Source organism: Triticum urartu, chromosome 5, assembly GCF_003073215.2.
Source record: "Triticum urartu cultivar G1812 chromosome 5, Tu2.1, whole genome shotgun sequence".
In the NCBI taxonomy this organism is placed as follows: domain Eukaryota; kingdom Viridiplantae; phylum Streptophyta; class Magnoliopsida; order Poales; family Poaceae; genus Triticum; species Triticum urartu.
The window spans coordinates 7,234,934-7,254,891 of NC_053026.1; the positions used below are offsets into that span (position 1 = coordinate 7,234,934).

The window sequence follows — 19,958 nt, forward strand, 5'->3', positions numbered from 1 at the left end:
GAGACGTCGCTGGGATCGAGGGGGGAGGATTGAGGGGTGGGCAATGGCGTCGAGCAAAGACGAACCAGCTTCAGTTCAATCTGAAGCGTTCACGGAGGGCCAGATCGGACGCTCGCGCGGTGACCGGCGCCTACCAGTACGAAACCGACCGTCAATCTGCCAACAGACCGACACAGTCCGGAAACTAACACAGACCACAACGAGGCCTTAAATAGGACGGCGTTGGCGTCGACTGAGAGTCTGAGATACACCCCCCAAAAAGATACTCGACCAATAAAAGACAGAGTCGGCGGCGCGATTGCAAAGGGGATCGGCGATCAGAACAAGAAGATGAGTGCGGGTGTGGAGAAGCCAAACAACAAAAGGGCCACGGCGGCCGATCCGACCAGCCGAGGCGATGCCGACGCCAAGAGGACGAAAAGGAATCTGGGGAGCGACGGGGAAGATACTCTGTCGCCTGGTTCCGTCGACCATGCGTACGCCCTTGTCTTTGCCAAGATTGCACAAGACGAAATAGACCAAGAGTCAGGTATATATATGATTGCGCCATCCCGTAGCCACTATCCAAGTTTTCAACCGAGAATTCCTAAATAATTATACAAATTGTCTTCCTCTTCTCGTGTATGATATGATCTGATCGATATCTGTTTATGTTCCTGCCGCCTGTAGCTCCCCGCCCTGTGCAAATTCCTACAATCGCTTACTTCAAACCTCCGACCTTGTTTCACACTGATGAGCTCTTTTCTGTCCGTCGGTCTGGAACAAAGGCCGTGCTCTCGGCAGCCAAATTTCTTCTAGGGGTTTCATCCTCTCTCGGTACGTGCATATGTGGTCTTGTACCACGTACCCTCCATGTTTCGGATTGTTCGTCGCGCAGCTTGATCGTATATCTTGTGCTTGAATCACACAGATGGTGAACCGCTAAGACGGTGCTCTGGCTTCTGGATTGATTGGGATGAGGAGAGCAAAACCGGCCTTGTTCTGACAACCGCGCGGCTGATTCGCACAAAGGATGCTCCTGTCAGCGTCTGGTCAGGCGGTGAAGAGTATGCTACAAACGCTGATGTGAGTCAATGTGTTTCTTCTATTAATGTACTTTCTTTTCAAACTGGTTCCATCGGATATAAATAAATTAATCTCCGGTGTAAATCTAACTAGTTGCAATTCACATGTTTTTTCTTGCTATTGGCCTTTTCAAATAACAAAATGGAAACAAAACATATGTGTTTGCTTACTATTCAAAAATCCTATATAATCTGTCTCACAACTTTTTTTAGGTCACTGTTCATTTGCTAAATGGCACCAGTGCAAAGGGCCAGCTGGTCTATCACCAGCCCCACTATGATCTCGCTTTCCTGAATGTTCAGATGGATCAACCAATCAAGTTACCATCTTTTAATGAAAAAGATGTAGAATTTGCTCAAAAGATTTTTCGACTTGGAAGAGACAATGCCTTAAATCTAAGGATAACATATGCTAGAGCAGAATATCTGAATCCAACCATGTATGAACGGTACCACAATATATATTTCCGTTCTCCAGATGGCCATGGCGATGATAATGAGGTAATATATCTTATCATGAGATAGTATTGTATAGATTTGTTACAATTTTGAGTTTTGTTTCATGACAACTTTGTGTTCTATATTGCTATCTATTGTTTTAAGATTTTCCTTGTTCTTGCAAACTCTCATATGTTGCCAATATGAATTGTTGCAGTATGACAATGGGGGGCCAGTTATTGACTTGGGTGGAAAAGTGGTCGGAATGGTCAATGACCCTGAGAGATTTGAGTCTTTTATACCTTCTTCCATTGTGCTCAATTGTTTGGATTCATGGAGGAAATATCAGTACGTTTTTCCTCTCAGTTCTGTAATGGTATCAATGAAAATGTGTTCTCCCCTATTGTTTCTTTTTTACTTATTGTTAGAAGTCGAACTATTTCTCGTAGTATCTGTTTTATCATTTTTATGCAATCTAATGACCATAAGTTATGTATAGATTCTACAACAAGGTGATCATTGTTGTGTTTTATTATGTATATATACAGAGAGATATGTTAGTGGCTGCAATATATAACTTAACAACAATAATCATTTATAAGCAAATCAAGAACTGGGTCTAGACAAAAACAAACATCTAGAACCACGCTGAGATGCTGAGAGTACAAAATGGATTATGATGACAACTAGTTATAAGAAGGGTTCTGCTTTGATGTCCTTAGCCAAGTTCTAGAGTAAAGTTTAATGGAAAAAAAATATGTTTTAGGCTTTTCTCTCAATTTTGATGGACAATTTTCCTGAAGCCATCTTTTTTCAAGGAGAGTTTCAAGTTAAACCTATGAGATATTCATGAACAAATGTATTCTCAGCCGTTCTCAGTCGTAATGAAATATGATGTACTCCCTCCGTCCCATAATATAAGAGCGTTTTTTAGTGTGTCAAAAACGCTCTTATATTATGGGACGGAGGGAGTAATTCTTTTACATAATATCATGAAAGTCCCTCTTTAGCATTTGTCAACTACTATGAATGATTCATCCCCGTTGGGCCTTTCTAAAGTCTATTTGAATCAATTAATTGGTTATTGTTGTGTTTTTTGACATGTTAAGATAGAAGCTCGATTCCACCAAAGATTGCTTACTCTGAAAGTGTTATACTTGCGCCCTGTATACCTTGCTTGAAATATATTAAATGATTATCTGATTTGATGTAGGCATTTCGCCCGGCCCCATCTTGGAACGACGTTTAACGCCATCGAACTTCTAGAACCTTCTCATGTTGACATGTTATGGCGTATGTATAACATTGATGACGGTCTTGTTGTTCAAGAGGTAGGGTGTAATGATTTCCTCGAGGTGCTCTATTTCTCATGCATGTAGTGGTTAATTATTTGGCAACTGAAACCTAGGTGTCAAAAGGATCTAATGCTGAGATACTCGGAATCCAAAAAGGTGATGTTATTGAATCTATCAATGGAAAACGTGTTTCTACAACAATTGAGGTGGGTGTATTAATGAGGTGAAAATAAATTATATTTTTGTGATAGTTGTTTGCTTCACGGTCTTCACTGCAATGTTTTTTCTCTGCAATTATCAGTTCGAAAATATGCTGATGAGCACATGCAAGGTCCCTTCAGATGTTGAAGTTCATATTTCTGTAAGTACATTTCTATATCATAACAGCGGTTTGCTTGATCCCTGCCATCCATTTCTTTGTGCTGATGTATTATTAGCAAAATGCTAGCACTAAGAGATTTGCTTCGCTAACTCCATAGGTTGGGGTGTTTCACACACTCAAAAAAGAACGAAGCACCATAGAGTTGACTGCAAATTTATCCGAACTTGGAGAAGTCATTACAAGCTAGGTACACATCTCCTCTTTTAATTAGCCCCACCCACAAATTATTATTTCAATTCTCTAGTATTATATTCCATTTTTTGCAGATAATTATTATACAGATACAGTGCTAGCACTAAGTATGTAAGCTTATGTGCGTTGTGCAATACACTCTTACGTGAAACCCATGTGATGTTTAAAATATCATACCACACCATAAAATATGCTGATATTTTGGAAGTTTATGGTTTTCGTAAATGGGTGGTGTGCAGCAGGTTGTGGAGAACAGACTTCTTTTTTTTTACGGGGAGTGGAGAACAGACTTCATCCATGTTTTTTTACCCTAGCATCCATCTTCCATTTGTAGACTTGGAAGTTTTTGGGTTTTTTGGAACAAGAGATGCATGTCTGTGCTTGTAGGTTTGTTGACGGGCGCTAACTTTGAGTTGTGTGACATTTTGCAAAGAATACAGATTAAATATTGATTGCATGTTCACTCTCCGTTTTCTTTTTGGATGGGAATACAAAACATTCGCCTTGAGAGAGGTGGTTTGCATGCCAAAGAGGGATTGTTTATTTGACACTCATTCTGTGTTATAATTCGTCACAGGTCCTACAGGCTGCCAGATTGAGGACGGATGTTTCTATAGTGTGGTATACTATGATGGATATTTACCTGTGACCATATGTAGTATGCTAGATATATTAGAAATAACATCTTTATCTGTAGTTTAGTGCCTTGGTTCTCCAAAGTAGAAGCTCCTTGTGAGATTTTCTGTACTCCTTATTGAAAGCCCTATTAGTGCCCGACGAAGTGTTGTTTGTTGCCTTATCTCATTTTCAGTACACTACAGCTAAGACGAGGGGATGTGGTGTATCCTTGTGCTGAACTGCTGATACAGATCTAGAAAAATATTCATACAGAATTTAGACACTCAAAATATATCAACAACAAGACAGTGCATCTTAGAGCATCTTCAGCCGTTCGGCCCCCCAGGGCGCAAAAAAAGAGCGGTCTGGGGGCGAACCGGCGCTAGTTCGGCCCCTGGGGGCGACCTAGCTCCCAGTCACGCCCCCAGGACGCGGAAAATTCGAACTTGGTCGTTCCCGCTCATAAAAGACGCCACAAGCCCGGCGATCGCAAGTCACAGTTCGGCGTACAAAAAATAGAGCGGCACAGTCGGTGCAACGCATCACTCGGCGGGCTCTGCTCCAGGCGTCGGCGGAGTTGGCGTGCACGGGCTTGGCGGTGTCGGAGCTGCTTCTGTGCTGGGCGGTGTCGGCGCGGCTTCGGTGGTGCTGGGCGTCGTGGAGGCGTCATCACGCGAGCTTGGTGGCGGCGGCGTTGAAGAGGCAAGCTGGTTCGGGATGAGGCCGCGCTCCGCCAAGTACCACGCCTTGACCGCCTCGTCGGTGCTCTGGAGCATGACCGCCCCGCCCAGCAGGAAAGCCAGGTCGGTGTTTCTCTTCTTCGCGGCGATGTTGGTCCGGAGCAGGTCGAGTTTGATGGTGCTGGTCGACATCAACGCCGACCACCGTGCATCGGTCTTCTCTTCTCGAAGGACGGCCCGGGCCTGCGTGTCGGCGAGGCAGTGCTCGATGGACTCCTGCACTTGAGCGGTAGCCGCGTCGGCGTATTTCCCCTTCTTGGCACCTTTGTTGCCGTCCGGCCGCCCTTCCGATGTGCCAGGAGTCGGCGCGTCCGGCTTGTAGGTCTCCTTGGCCTTGTCGAGGGTGCGCCGGACTTTCGCCCACTTCTGGCACTTGTCAATGCGCTTGTAGACGTGGAGGTACTTGAATTCGGTGTCGCTGTTGCTCTGCCGGTACAGGGCGAACATGCGCAGCAACTGCGTGGAGGAACAAACAGTTGGCGGGCGTGCACGGCAAAGAGAGGCGGGAGACCGGCGTGGCATACCTGATCCTCAACGCTGGCGCCGCTCTCTGGGCGAGCCGCGACCTCCTCGACGACCCCATGCCATTGCACGCCCCTGGATACGTCCCCAATGGTTCGCCATCGCCTTGGAGCCGTGCTGCATGTAGACGCCTTTGAAGTAGGGGTCGACGAGCTTGCGCTCGTCGAACTCGGCCTTGATGCGGTCCTAGTACGTCTCGATGCTCTAGTTCGTGCCGGTGGTCGGGTCGAGGCAGACGACTTTCCATGCTTCGCCGAGGCATTCCTCCTCCTTGGACGCCCACTTGATGCGTGGCTCGCCTGACCTGGCCGCCCGCTTATTCTTCTTGCGCCCCTTCGCCGGAACAGGCGCCGGCACCTCCTCCTCCTCCTCGTCGTCGTCCTCCTCCTGCTCCTGCTCCTGCTCCTCCTGCTTGTCCTCGCCGTAGACGTAGCCGAGCTCGCCGTCCATGCCGCCGCTGAGATCCATCGTCTCATCCTGGGTGACGAACCCGGGAGACGCGGCGGCCGTGGCCGAACCCGCCGCGATGATGTCGTCCATGTCGGCCTCGGTCTCGTCGGTGCCGCCGAGGTGCGAGAAGGGCAGCGGCCCACGACGGGGTGGGGGCGTCGGGGAGGAAGCGTAGGCGGCCGGTGAGTAGTTGTATGAAGGGTACTGCACGCCGGAGAAGGCGGGCGAGGGCGTGCGCTAGGTCGGGTGTACATGGGAGAAAGTGACGTTTGGGTTGAACCCACCGTGCGCGTCCCCGTCGGCGTAGCCCGGCGAGGGTGATCCCCATGGCTGCGGAGAGCCAACGCCTTGCTGGCCCCAGGGCGCGTACTGGGCGTGGCTGCCGGGTGGATTCATCATCCCCGCGCAAGTCGCGTCGGCCTCGGCATGGTCCGCCGATGAGGCAGCCACAGCCGTGCGCGCCGCATTGTCGCGGGCCTTCTTGGCGATGGCCCTGTTCCGCCAGTCGGCGGTGACAGCCTCCCGTCGCTGAACTTCCGCCCTCCACTCGGCATTTAACATGCCCGGTGGCTTGGACGGCGGTGCCCTCGGCTTCCTCTGCTTCGGCTGGGCGACGGAGGCGGTCGCGGTTGCTGCCGCGCGGGGGACGACGTATTTCTTCGGTGGCATGGCGGCCGGCTGGGAGGCGAGCGGGAGGGAGATTGGCGGGAGGAAGGAAGAGAATGGGAGAGAAGTGGGGGAAAAGCGGGAAGAAACGGCGGGAAGAGGCGCTCGACTCGCCGACAGGGTGGACCCACGCTCCCTTTTCGCTTGTGCCGGCGCCCCAGGCGCCCCCCCAGGGCGCCGGGTTTGGCGTGGGTCCGCCGGCACTAGTTTCGACCCGAGCCGGCGAAAAACGGGCTTCTGGGGTCGCGACTGGGCCGTTTTTTCAGCGCCGGCGCGGCAAAAACGCCTGGGAAGGGCCTGTCGGGGGCGCGGCTGGAGATGCTCTTAGGCCAACACATATTGAATTGAAATACACACCATCCCATCACAAATGGCACGAACTAGAAGGGCACCTTTTATTTTATATTTAATAACCAGCTCCATCGCCTGGTCTCACCTCGGTTGGTTTAATAACAAGCACCAATCGCCTCGGTCCTGGAAGGGAGTTGCTTGCTGTTGACGGCGGGGGAAGGGTGTTTCCCACACTCGTCGCAGCAAAAGGGGACGCAATAGTCGTTGTTGTCGCCATGGGGGAGAAGATGGTTGTCAGGGAAGCGGGGGGAGGGGGGCCCCCCCCCCCCCACACACACACACACACCCTTCGGCACTTTGCATGGAGACTCGTCTCGGATTCCCTTCTTCCTGGAAAAACAAGATGAAAATGTCCTTTGAGCCTACAAATAATTGTTCCTTTTGCGGGATGGAGGCAGAAGACAATTTGCACCCCTTTCTTCGATGCCCACAAGTGAAGCTCCTATGAATGAGATGGCTGATACTTGGAGGCTACCAAGTATGGAGAGAGTGCTAAATACCACTGGAGGAGCTACACCAAGGCCGAATGGGCCATATGCCCCGCCCACCGTATGGCAAAAACAGTATGGGTTTGAGACTAACAGGGCGAAATACTAAGAAAGATTGGCTTCTAAACCTTCTTTTTTTTGCGGGGAAAAGAGATTAAATTAAACTGGGGTGTGAGTACAATCAGCACAAATCGCCTCTGTGATTTCTGGAGGGTAGTTTCTAAGCCAAACGGCTGTTCTGCCTTGTACTCTACCTAGTCTAGCCAGCTCGTGACTTGCCTTGTTAGCATCACGGCTGATTTGAACTACCTGGATATCTCTTTCCCTGATGAGCTCCCGAATCACACTTATCCTTGATGCATAGATGGACGCATTCGGACTTCTCACATCCAATAGCTTGATGGCCTCTGCATAGTCTGATTCTAGAGTGAAGGCGTTCGGAGTCCAGTGCAGCGCGAGGGCGAGGCCCTCCTCCATCGCTGCAAGCTCCGAGTCGAGTGCATCGATGCCAACACGTATCTGCCGGCTTGCTGCGAAGATCACGGCTCCCGTGTAGTCGCGGAGAATCATACCTGCGCCTGCTGTTCCATCATTTGCATATGCCCCATCAACATTCAGCTTCATTCTCCCTTCCTCAAGCGGCTGCCACTTCTTCCTGATTTTCTTTCGGCCATCTCCCATATGCTTGTCTTGGTTACTCACTGATATGTATGACACTGTTTCCTTTCCTTTCACCACGTCTGCTGTTGGGTGTTGCTTTATATACATCAGCGTGTCCATATAACTACACAGAAATCTGCGGGAGCTCTCAGCTGGCGGAGCCGGCTTATTATGCGTAAGTTCATTGTGTACATGCCGAATCCTCCACAAAAGCATTAGCAGCAGCGAACGTTGGGTCTCAGTTTGTCTCGCAAGGATCTGCAGTAGCCATTCATGTCCATCTGGTCGCACCATGTCATCCCTCGGCAGGTCCCAAACTTCACGCATCACCTCCCAGAGCAGCCGCGCGTGGGTGCAACGAACTAGCGCATGGAAAGTATCTTCATCTTCCCTCCCACAGATGCGACATGTTGCATCATGTGTCATATGTCGTGTTTTCATGTTCACTTCTGTTGCCAGAATATTTGAGGCTACCTTCCATGCAAAGACGCGTACCTTTGGGGGTACTAGACACTGCCATATCAAGCGCCATCCAGGCCGCTCACCATCTGGTCGGCTGCTAGTAGCTCCAACCCCTTGCTGGTTCATTTGTAGCTGGAGCGCGAGGCGATAGGCGCTGCGGACAGAGAAAATTCCCAGTTTATCTGGTTGCCAGGCCAGAAAGTCTTGTTCATTCCTCAGTGATGGTCTGATCTTTATTATCTCCGCAACATCCGTTGAAAGGAAATATTGGTTTAGCAGTTGCATATTCCAATTGCCATTGGGTTCTAGAAAGTCAGCTACCCATCTCAATCTGCATCGTCGCTGCTGTGTTACAGGTCTCAGACTCCATGCTCTTGGTATCCAAAGGTCTCGCCACACTCGGATACTTGCTCCGTTGCCTACACGCCAAATGATTCCCTGTTTCAGCAGTTGCAGCCCATACTCAATGGCATGCCAGGTCGATGATGCGTTGCCTGTAAAGACAGTATCAATCAAATTGCCATTAGGGTAATATTTTGCTTTTAGTACACGTGCACAAAGGGAATCAGGGTACTGGAGGAGGCGCCAAGCTTGTCGCGCAGGAGAGCTTGGTTGAACAAACGCATATCTTTAAAGCCCATGCCCCCTTGGTCTTTCGGTCGTGTTAGTCTATCCCACGCCATCCAATGAGTTTTCCTTTTTCCATCCTTTGCACCCCACCAATAATTTCGGATCAATTTCTCTACATCATCACATAGACCAAATGGTAGCTTAAAAACTCCCATGACATATACCGGCAAGGCTTGAGCCACTGATTTTATCTTTACCTCCCTTCCGGCTGAAGATAGGTCATTATCACCCCCTTGCATTAACCTCTTTGTTGTCGTTGATTGTAGATTTTGAAACTTATCCTTAGTCATTCTGCCCTCAGGAGTTGGCAGCACCAGGTACTTGGGCTCAAACACCTCATTTGTTACCTGCAAGGTATGCTTTACTTCCTCTCTAGTTTCTTGTCACAAGAATCTCCAAAAAATATTGAGCATTTTCCTGGGTTAATAAGTTGTCCTGTACTAGTAGCAAATGTATCTAGTACATCTCGGATCCGGATGGCCTGCTCAACATTAGCTTTGAAAAACAAATGACTATCATCCGCAAAGAGCAAGTGTGAAATGCCTGGCGCTCTTCTGCATATTTTAACTGCTTCAATATTTTCATTCTGCACCTCACGTTGTAGTAGAGCCGAGAGGCCATCGGCGACAAAGAGGAAAAGAAAGGGGGACAGAGGGCAACCTTGCCGGAGTCCACGGGAGGGTGAGAATGAATCCAGAAGAGCTCCATTAAATTTTACTGTATACCTCACTGTGGTCACACATGACATAATCCATCCGACCCACCGGTGAGCGAAGCCCATTCTTTACATCGTTCTCCTTAAAAACTCCCAGTCCACCCTATCATAAGCCTTAGATAGGTCTAGCTTATATGCACAGAAATTCTTATCCTCATTTGTATTATGCTCGATGAAGTGCAGACACTCAAAGGCAATCAAAGCATTATCAGTAATTAAGCGTCCAGGCACAAATGCACTTTGGTTCTCAGATATCAGTTCACCCAGGATTGGTCTAAGTCTATTTACCAGACACTTTGCCACTACCTTGTAGAGCACAGTGCAAAGACTTATAGGTCTGAAGTCCTTGAGGCATTCTGGTTGCTCAACTTTGGGTATAAGCACAATGGCCGTGTCGTTAATGCCCTCTGGCATCCTCCCTGTCACAAAGAATAATTTAACTGCATTAGTTACCTCAGATTGTAAAGTAGCCCAATTTCGTTGAAAAAAGCGAGCTGGGAATCCATCAACCCCCGGTGCCTTTAGAGGTCCGATTTGAAATAAGGTATCACCAATTTCCTCCTCTGTGAAGTCCTTGCATAACATGTCATTCATGTCAGCCGTTACCAATTCTTGAAAGAGGGGTACCAAATTATCAACATTTACATTGGGGTCGCGGGTGAATAGCTCCTTAAAGAAGGATGTCGCCATTTGCTCCATGTCCGAGGGTGTATCCTTCCAAATTCCTTCAGCATCTTTTAGCCTGTTTATCCTATTTTTTCGTGCACGCCACACAGCTCTTTGGTGGAAAATATTTGTGTTGCGGTCCCCTTCTTTGAGCCAGCTTATACGGGATCTTTGCAACCATAACATCTCTTCCCGATAGAGCAACTCGTTCATGTAATCTGTGACACGTCGCACCTCTCGTTGATCTGCACCTTCTTTGTGTAACCATTCCAACTCAGCTCTTGTTCTTTCTAGTTCTTTGAGAACGTTGCCAAACCTCCTTTTACTCCATCCTTGGAGAACATTCATGACCTTGTCCAGGCCCATGCGTATTGTTCCCAGGTCGTTCTTCCGGCCAGCCTCTGCCCATGCATTAGCTACCAGCTCCGGTAACTCCCCTGCTCGCTCCCATAGTATTTCGTAATGTCGGCTAGGTGCGTGGCACCTCTGAATATGCTCATCTTTTTCTTGTGCCAACCGTACAAGCAGAGGACAGTGGTCTGAACATGGCGACACCAAGTGCACAACCCGTGATTCTGTACAAATATTTCTCCATCTGTCGTCCGCTACTGCCCTATCGAGACGTACTTTAACATTGCACTGCCCTCTCTGCTTATTGTCAAAGGTGAATGGCAAGCCAGAGAAGCCAATATCCCTCAGCTCACAAACAACAAGTGCCTCTCTGAAAGCAACCATCTGATTCTCTGGGCGAGGAGTAGTCGAGAAATGCTCGAACTGCCATAGAGCTTCGTTAAAGTCTCCAACTATCAATCAAGGTAAGTTTGATTTTTGTTTTAACTCCTGCAGCTTGCTCCACATATGGTGTCTATTCTCAGTTTTTGGTTCTCCATAAACGCAAGTCAGCCGCCACAAGGGATCCTCCGGAGACACCCTCACATGGACATCAATATATCTATCACTAGTATCTTGGACTTCAACGAACAAACTGTCATCCCAGTATAGTGCAAGTCCTCCACTATTTCCATTGTTACTTACTCCGGTGAAGCCACGTAGGCCTAACCTTCGACAGTGCCGTCGCATCCTTTTTTTTCTTTGCCGCGTCTCACAGAGGAAAACAATCCGGGAGTCATTAGCCTTTATCAGGCCTTCCAGATCACGAATAGTAATGGCGTTCCCCCCTCCGTGACAATTCCATGATAAGCAATTTAAGTTGCTGATCTGATTTCTCGAAGGACGGCCCGGGCCTGCGTGTCGGCGAGGCAGTGCGCGATGGACTCCTGCACTTGAGCGGTAGCCGCGTCGGCGTATTTCCCTTTCTTGGCACCTTTGTTGCCGTCCGGCCGCCCTTCCGATGCGCCAGGAGTCGGCGCGTCCGGCTTGTAGGTCTCCTTGGCCTTGTCGAGGGTGCGCCGGACTTTCGCCCACTTCTGGCACTTGTCAATGCGCTTGTAGACGTGGAGGTACTTGAATTCGGTGTCGTTGTTGCTCTGCCGGTACAGGGCGAACATGCGAAGCAACTGCGTGGAGGAACAAATAGTTGGCGGGCGTGCATGGCGAAGAGAGGCAGGAGACCGGCGTGGCATACCTGATCCTCAACGCTGGCGCCGCTCTCCGGGCGAGCCGCGACCTCCTCGACGACCCCATGCCATTGCACGCTCCTGGATACGCCCCCAATGGTTCGCCATCGCCTTGGAGCCGCGTTGCATGTAGACGCCTTTGAAGTAGGGGTCGACGAGCTTGCGCTCGTCGAACTTGGCCTTGATGCGGTCCTAGTACGTCTCGATGCTCTAGTTCGTGCCGGTGGTCGGGTCGAGGCAGACGACTTTCCATGCTTCGCCGAGGCATTCCTCCTCCTTGGACGCCCACTTGATGCGCGGCTCGCCTGACCTGGCCGCCCGCTTCTTCTTCTTGCGCCCCTTCGCCGGAACAGGCGCCGGCTCCTCCTCCTCCTCCTCCTCCTCGTCGTCGTCCTCCTGCTCCTGCTCCTCCTGCTCGTCCTCTCCGTAGACGTAGTCGAGCTCGCCTTCCATGCCGCCGCTGAGATCCATCGTCTCGTCCTGGGTGACGAACCCGGGAGACGCGGCGGCCGCGGCCAAACCTGCCGCGATGATGTCGTCCATGTCGGCCTCGGTCTCGTCGGTGCCGCCGAGGTGCGAGAAGGGCAGCAGGCCACGACAGAGTGGGGGCGTCGGGGAGGAAGCGTAGGCGGGCGACGAGTAGTTGTATGGAGGGTACTGCACGCCGGCGAAGGCGGGCGAGGGCGTGCGCTAGGTCGGGTGTCCATGGGGGAAAGTGACGTTTGGGTTGAACCCACCGTGCGCGTCCCTGTCGGCGTAGCCCGGCGAGGGTGATCCCCATGGCTGCGGAGAGCCAACGCCTTGCTGGCCCCAGAGCGCGTACTGGGCGTGGCTGCCGGGTGGATTCATCATCCCCGCGCAAGTCGCGTCGGCCTCGGCATGGTCCGCCGATGAGGCAGCCACAGCCGTGCGCGCCGCGTTGTCGCGGGCCTTCTTGACGATGGCCCTGTTCCGCCGGTCGGCGGTGACAGCCTCCCGTCGCTGAACTTCCGCCCTCCACTCGGCATTTGACATGCCCGGTGGCTTGGACGGCGGTGCCCTCGGCTTCCTCTGCTTCAGCTGGGCGACGGAGGCGGTCGCGGTTGTCGCCGCGCGGGGGACGACGTATTTCTTCGGTGGCATGGCGGCCGGCTGGGAGGCGAGCGGGAGGGAGATTGGCGGGAGGAAGGAAGAGAATGGGAGAGAAGTGGGGGAAAAGCGGGAAGAAACGGCGGGAAGAGGCGCTCGACTCGCCGACAGGGTGGACCCACGCTCCCTTTTCGCTTGTGCCGGCGCCCCAGGTGCCCCCAGGGCGCCGGGTTTGGCGTGGGTCCGCCGGCACTAGTTTCGACCCGAGCCGGCGAAAAACGGGCTTCTGGGGTCACGACTGGGTCGTTTTTTCAGCGCCGGCACGGCAAAAATGCCTGGGAAGGGCCTGTTGGGGGCGCGGCTGGAGATGCTCTTAGGCCAACACATATTGAATTGAAATACACACCATCCCATCACAAATGGCACGAACTAGAAGGGCACCTTTTATTTTATATTTAATAACCAGCTCCATCGCCTGGTCTCACCTCGGTTGGTTTAATAACAAGCACCAATCGCCTCGGTCCTGGAAGGGAGTTGCTTGCTGTTGACGGCGGGGGAAGGGTGTTTCCCACACTCGTCGCAGCAAAAGGGGACGCAATAGTCGTTGTTGTCGCCATGGGGGAGAAGATGGTTGTCAGGGAAGCGGGGGGAGGGGCGCCCCCCCCCCCCCCCCCCACACACACACACACACCCTTCGGCACTTTGCATGGAGACTCGTCTCGGATTCCCTTCTTCCTGGAAAAACAAGATGAAAATGTCCTTTGAGCCTACAAATAATTGTTCCTTTTGCGGGATGGAGGCAGAAGACAATTTGCACCCCTTTCTTCGATGCCCACAAGTGAAGCTCCTATGAATGAGATGGCTGATACTTGGAGGCTACCAAGTATGGAGAGAGTGCTAAATACCACTGGAGGAGCTACACCAAGGCCGAATGGGCCATATGCCCCGCCCACCGTATGGCAAAAACAGTATGGGTTTGAGACTAACAGGGCGAAATACTAAGAAAGATTGGCTTCGAAACCTTCGATGTGACTTACCAGAGACTGACAGGGTTATGCTATTGATGATGAAAGGACATCTAGCCTCGAATGAGGGTTTTGGTGTTAATGCCATTATGATTAGATGACTAAGTATGTTTTGAGCGTGTTGACAACATACATATCATATGAAATGGAACATAAAGTTGAGCGGCGACACCCTACAGAAAGAGCTTTTTACCAGAACCGGTATCCAGCGGTGGTTCCCCAACCAGTGTTTCCTGCCAACTCAAAAGCTGCCATATGATGTATCTATGTATTTCAATTGTTTTCTTCACTTCCTGCTGGGCCCACTCACTTGACCTCACCAGCACGAGCCACCCATGTGATTTCAGCCATGCCACCCTAAGGCGAGTCTCTCATTTTCACACATGTAAAGACTTACATTCAAAAGGATGAACCTCTCTCAATTTAAACATATTTCAAATCTTTTAGAACACACATTTGAATTTGAAAAATAATTGTATTCATTTCAACTAAAACTCCGTTCATTTACAAGAAACTAGTTTTAATAATTTTGAAAACCGATTTCACAAAAAAATGAAATTGTTCATTTTTAGAGTGCGACACAAATAATTTTGAATTTCGAACATTAGTCATTTCATATATTCCAATCTCAAAAAGAGTGAAATTGTTTATTTCAAAAGGGACACAAATAATTTCAATTTAGATTTTCAACAACTATTTCAATAATGATCGCACTAAAATAACAAATTACACATATAAGAAATACCAGTTTCATATATTTCAGACAAGTAATTTCATATATTTTCACAAAAAAAGTGAAGCTGATTATTTCAAATGGGTGACAAACAATTTCAATTCCTTTAAAAGATGATTTCAGCTATTCCAATTTTATAATTCTCAAAAAGAGTGAAATTGATTATTTCAAAAGTGAAGCGGCCAATTTTTAATTTCATACATAAGTGATATCATATATTCTAATCTCACACACCACAAAAAGTAAAACTAATTATTTCAAATAGGTGAGACATATACAATTTATGTTCTTTAAAACGTGATTTCAGCTATTCCAATCTCATAATTCTCAAAAAGAAGTGAAACTAATTATTTGAAAAGTGATGCAAACAATTTCAATTTATATCTCAACGGCTATTTCAATACATCAAACTGAAATGACAAGTTAGACATATGAGAAATATTGGTTTCATATTTTTCAGAGAATAATTTCATATATTTCACAGAAATTAGTTTCACAACTTGCAACAACACATTGAAATATAAGTTTCACGTATCTTGCATAGCTCAACTACACACAGGTACATAGATATCACACAAATGAGTTTCAGCAAGTACCATTTCCACAAATATGCACAATCTATACAGGGATATATCGCTGTGAGGACATCAACCAACTATTTACTAACAACTACGAGCACAAACTGACTAAGAGGATAGCAACTAGAGAAATTTTACTGATCTTGTCCATGCTCGCCATCCTCCTTGCCAGATCCCAGAGGAGGAGTGGTGGCAGAGTCGCTCCACAAAACTGGTCGTCGACATCTTGTGCATCTGGTCGATGCAGGGTACGAGTGCAGGCCAGACTAGATGGGAATGAATCTGTCTCGTTGGATCTTGCTGGAGCACGAAGACTTTTGTACTTGTACGCGTGGTGGTCGCCATGGTCAGCGCTGGCCGGGGAAGGAGGATCGAGCGACGCCCAGGGAAGGAGAGTAAGTAGATCTCGGTGGAAGACGAGTGGCCGCCATCGGAGGTGAGCAGGCGACCCATCGGGGAAGAAGATCAAGGCTCCCTACGAAGAACAGGAGGTGGCGGTAGCTCCATATCGTAAAACACGAAGAAACTTTCTCTCTGATTTTTTCTCGGATGATGTGAATATATAGTGTTGGAATTAGGTCAAATGGAGGTCCAGGGACCCCACAAAGCCTGGGTGACACAACTAGGGGGAGGCCGCGCTACCTGCCCTTGTGGGGCCCCTGTGTCTCTTCTGCAACACTTCTTCATTCCGGTATTTTTCATTTATTCCAAAATAATTCTTCAGGAAGTTTCGTCAAATTTTGAGAACTTTTATTTTTGTACAGAAGTAACAACACAATAGTTCTGCTAGAAACAACGTCAGTCCGGGTTAGTTTAATTCAAATCATGCAAATTAGAGGTCAAAAGAAGATCAAAAGTGTTTGGAAAGTAGATACGTTGGAGATGTATCAAATCCCCCAAGCTTAACTCATTGCTTTTCCTTAAGAAATTCAGTTGACAAACTGAAAGTGATAAAGAAAACTTTTACAAACTCATTTGCTTTTGTTCGTGTACATAAGTTTAACTAGTAATGGAGTTTCAGCAAAAATCATGGAGCAACCAAATATATGATAGCACTTAGCAGCCACATTTAATCATATCCATAACATAACCAGATAGCGAGCAATAATGCTATATCTTAAATGCCAACACTGATGGAATGGTATCTCACTAACCCCTTTTTGGACTAAACATTGTAATTCAGTGTAGCAAACATCCAGTCATACTCACATACAACATTAATTAGACCACATGTATGTTAAACTAACAATGACAATAACGCTCTCTATGTTGGTGCTTGAATGAGAAGGTGATGATTCAAAAAAAACATAAAGTAAAAGAAAGGCCCATCGCAAAGGGGAGCTGAGATTTGCAATGTGCCAGAGCTCATTGTTTGAAACAGAGATAATTGCATTTTGAGATGTGTAATTTTAGTCAATAGTTTACGACAGGGTATCTCATCATCTTATATGATAAACATGCGTGAGAGTGGTTCCCATGATTAACACTCCCCGTCCACCTTTGGCATTCCATAAACCATTGCTAGTCGAAACCACATGTGGCTACCAACATATCGTGGGGAGGAGTGCTTTTAATTTGTTTAATTAATGTAGGACTGAGCGTCCCATTACCGGCTCTTTTTGCAATATTAAGACAAGTACATGTCATACTCATCGATCTAGAGGAACACAATATTATTCATACAAGATGGCGCTCTTCCCCATCGCTCCATAAACTTTCCGGGCACACAAAACAAATATTCATTTGGATGGTTTAGAGGTGACACGTGCAAATTTACTTGGAACGACAGAGTAATACCGCATACATATGATAACCGACACACTTTTGGTTTTAAGGATTTGGATGCACAAACAGTATTTCCACCTAGTACGAGCGAAGGTTAGCAATTGACTGGAAAGCGACCAACTAGAGAGCGACAACGGTCATAATCATGCATTTGAATTAACCAACATTGAAAATGAGCATGATGAGGATATAAACATTCTGAACATAAGTATCATACATGCAAGATTGGCTTTGAATCAATTGCATCCACGAAATGTGCCAAGTCAAGCCACTTGATTCTTCAGAGGAGGACATAACATACCACATCATAATCGATGTAATGCATGTTTCTACCCAAAATAACATATTATCCACTCCTAACTAATTAGGCATGGCATGAGCAACCGTCAACTCTAATCGTCATCACACACATGTTTATCCATAATAAGTTGAACCAGAATTATTAAGGTAAACATATTAACAAAAACAGAAACAAGTAGAGTTCATACCAGCTTTTCTTCACCACTGTCACTTCATCAAATCATTGTCATTATTAACTTTAACTTGCACAATCAAATGGTGTGAAAATCTAACATAGTGCAAGTGTCGCCGTGGACTAAACTGGTATCTGCAAACATTATATACAAAGGAGAAGACACGAAATTTTTCGGCTTTCATTAGTTCAAAGATAAAGCACGTAACAACCAATTTGGAAATTCATTTTGTTGTTGACTCCTTTTGGAACACTGACTCAATAAGACACAAAGAAAGATTAAAAGAAACGGCAAAGAGAAAGGACAAAAGGAAACAAACAAGATGAAACGAAAGGAAAATTAGAGAAACTAGCCGTCTACCCGTGCATTCGCACGGGGCTAGCCTATAAAAGTGAGTGCTGATTAGAACTTTATGTCCGCGCTCAATTTAAAGTCATTGGGTGCCTTTCTTGGACCATGGTTCATTATTTCGCACTTCTATGATAAATTATGCTAACAATTGTACACAAATATAATTTGCTAGCAATGTTATAAAGTGTACAAACAAATTATCATTCAAAAATTGAATATAAAAATGTCATTCTTGTTAAATAATACACCACATTATTGAAAAAAAAATCTGATATCTATGTCTTCAGTCTCAACACTAAGCAATTTGCCTCCAGAATGTTGTCAATTACCAAATCATTTTTGCTGCTCCAACACTATTGAAGTTGTCGGTACAGATCACTTCCCTCTAGTTTGTAGTGTTCATGTAATAAAGTGTGTGACAACATCTTCACCAGTTTGGTTAGTCTAATCTTCTCTGGCCATATATCTTGGCTGCATATGGCAACAGTAAAAGTCTTCACCTGTTGTGTGTTGGGACACCCAATTCACAACCCAATGTCTGAAATTTCGTAAATTCCATGACTTGTGTGTGCTCCATTGACCTGTCCTACATATGTAGCTAATACAACGATGCTGAAGCTCTGTTAATATATTACCAAAGTTGTAAATCATGTTTACAGCTACCATGTACAGAATTCCATCGTTTGAATAATTATTGATGCTTATCTGAGACCCGTAAGCAAAATATTTAGTATTCTTTCACTTTTTCCAAGAATGAAAGTAATTGCCGACAAAATCTAAATATTCGCAATCATGGTTGTGATCATTGTTGGATCTGTGGCATAAACTTGTCTACTTTGTGCCTTTTACAACACCATATCATGTTGTCCTGTATTCTTGCGACAGCCATGCGACGATCTGAGAATATATATTTCTTGTCAAGTCGTGTTCATAAATACCTTGTACATGTTTCCCCCATGTTCTTTCTTTCTCAAAACCATGTGCGACGGTAACTTACAACAATCATGATGAAGTAAGACTATATATTTGTCCACTATTAAAACCTCTAATAGTTGAGTGATGATGAGAAACATTTGCTCATGTTCTTCAATAACAAAATCATGGCACTATAATAAGAAAAAAAAGAAACACAACTTTCTACTTCATCGACATCTAGTATCCATCCGCCGGTCAAAAAATTGCAGGACAAATATTTGTCAAAATGTAACGTTCTCCAGATCAAACCCATTCCTGGCAATTGGACATTCTCCTTCTGGACTCTGAACCATCACTTGATGCACCTCGGCCATGACAGAGGCGCACATCAGGACGGTTGAAACAAACTGCTTGTATGCCTTTTCGTGTAACGTTTTCTCCATGTACGTCAAGGTTAGTCATGATCTTTGTTACAAATTGATTGTATAGGTTAGTAATCATAGAAGAATACTAATAAGCGTTCTATGTTCAAACCTTCGAAGTGAGAACAATGAATCTGGGAAGAAGAAATAACATCTGGTAGATCGAATAGCTGAAAATCGGACAAAGTTCTGAAGGATAACATATCATGTGCTTTTACCACTTTTCATATTCCGTTTTTTCTTCCATGTTAGATTTTATATCATGCATATACGGTGCAACCAATCCATCTCTTACATTACTCTTTTCAGTATCATCATGGTCACAAAGATTTTACATGGATTCCACTTCCATGTGGTCAAAGATAAATGTTACGGTGGAAGATATATATATCGGTACAAATATATGATTGCGCTAATCAATACCAATCTATCGGCATCAGACGTCCTAGCCTGCTGATCACGTTTCATCACTATACACATATAGGCATGCATCAATGACGTGCATGATGTTTATGCTATAGAGATGAATGCCAAACCATTGTCGGGAATTGAAGCTTCTTGACGCCACACATTTCCGTGCTGTAGGCTATGAAGCTACTCCTGCTCGAACACCCAGCAACCGCTACAGCCCAAGAGAAACTGAGATCCGGCAACTCACTCAGACAGAGCATTAAGGCATCAGATTATTACTA

General features: G+C 46.8%; 1 protein-coding gene across 1 annotated transcript; it reads left to right on the plus strand.

Annotated features, from left to right (window-relative positions):
* The first annotated feature begins 301 nt into the window (after positions 1–301).
* Positions 302–3,970, plus strand: LOC125555413 (serine protease Do-like HtrA). Its single transcript, XM_048718382.1, has 10 exons — positions 302–529; positions 670–816; positions 911–1,065; positions 1,278–1,565; positions 1,720–1,850; positions 2,716–2,833; positions 2,911–3,003; positions 3,099–3,158; positions 3,424–3,482; positions 3,949–3,970. The coding sequence occupies exons 1-10, from the start codon at positions 331–333 to the stop codon at positions 3,968–3,970; spliced, it is 1,272 nt and encodes a 423-aa protein (XP_048574339.1). The 5' UTR covers positions 302–330.
* The last annotated feature ends 15,988 nt before the right edge of the window (positions 3,971–19,958 follow it).

What these genes read in the sequence shown, in the direction of transcription:
- LOC125555413 (XM_048718382.1), top strand. Translation starts at nt 331, where the DNA reads ATGAGTGCGGGTGTGGAGAAGCCAAACAACAAAAGGGCCACGGCGGCC. An exon ending in AGGGGTTTCATCCTCTCTCG is followed by an intron (nt 817 to 910) that starts GTACGTGCATAT and finishes TGAATCACACAG; the next exon opens with ATGGTGAACCGCTAAGACGG. An exon ending in GATTCATGGAGGAAATATCA is followed by an intron (nt 1,851 to 2,715) that starts GTACGTTTTTCC and finishes GATTTGATGTAG; the next exon opens with GCATTTCGCCCGGCCCCATC.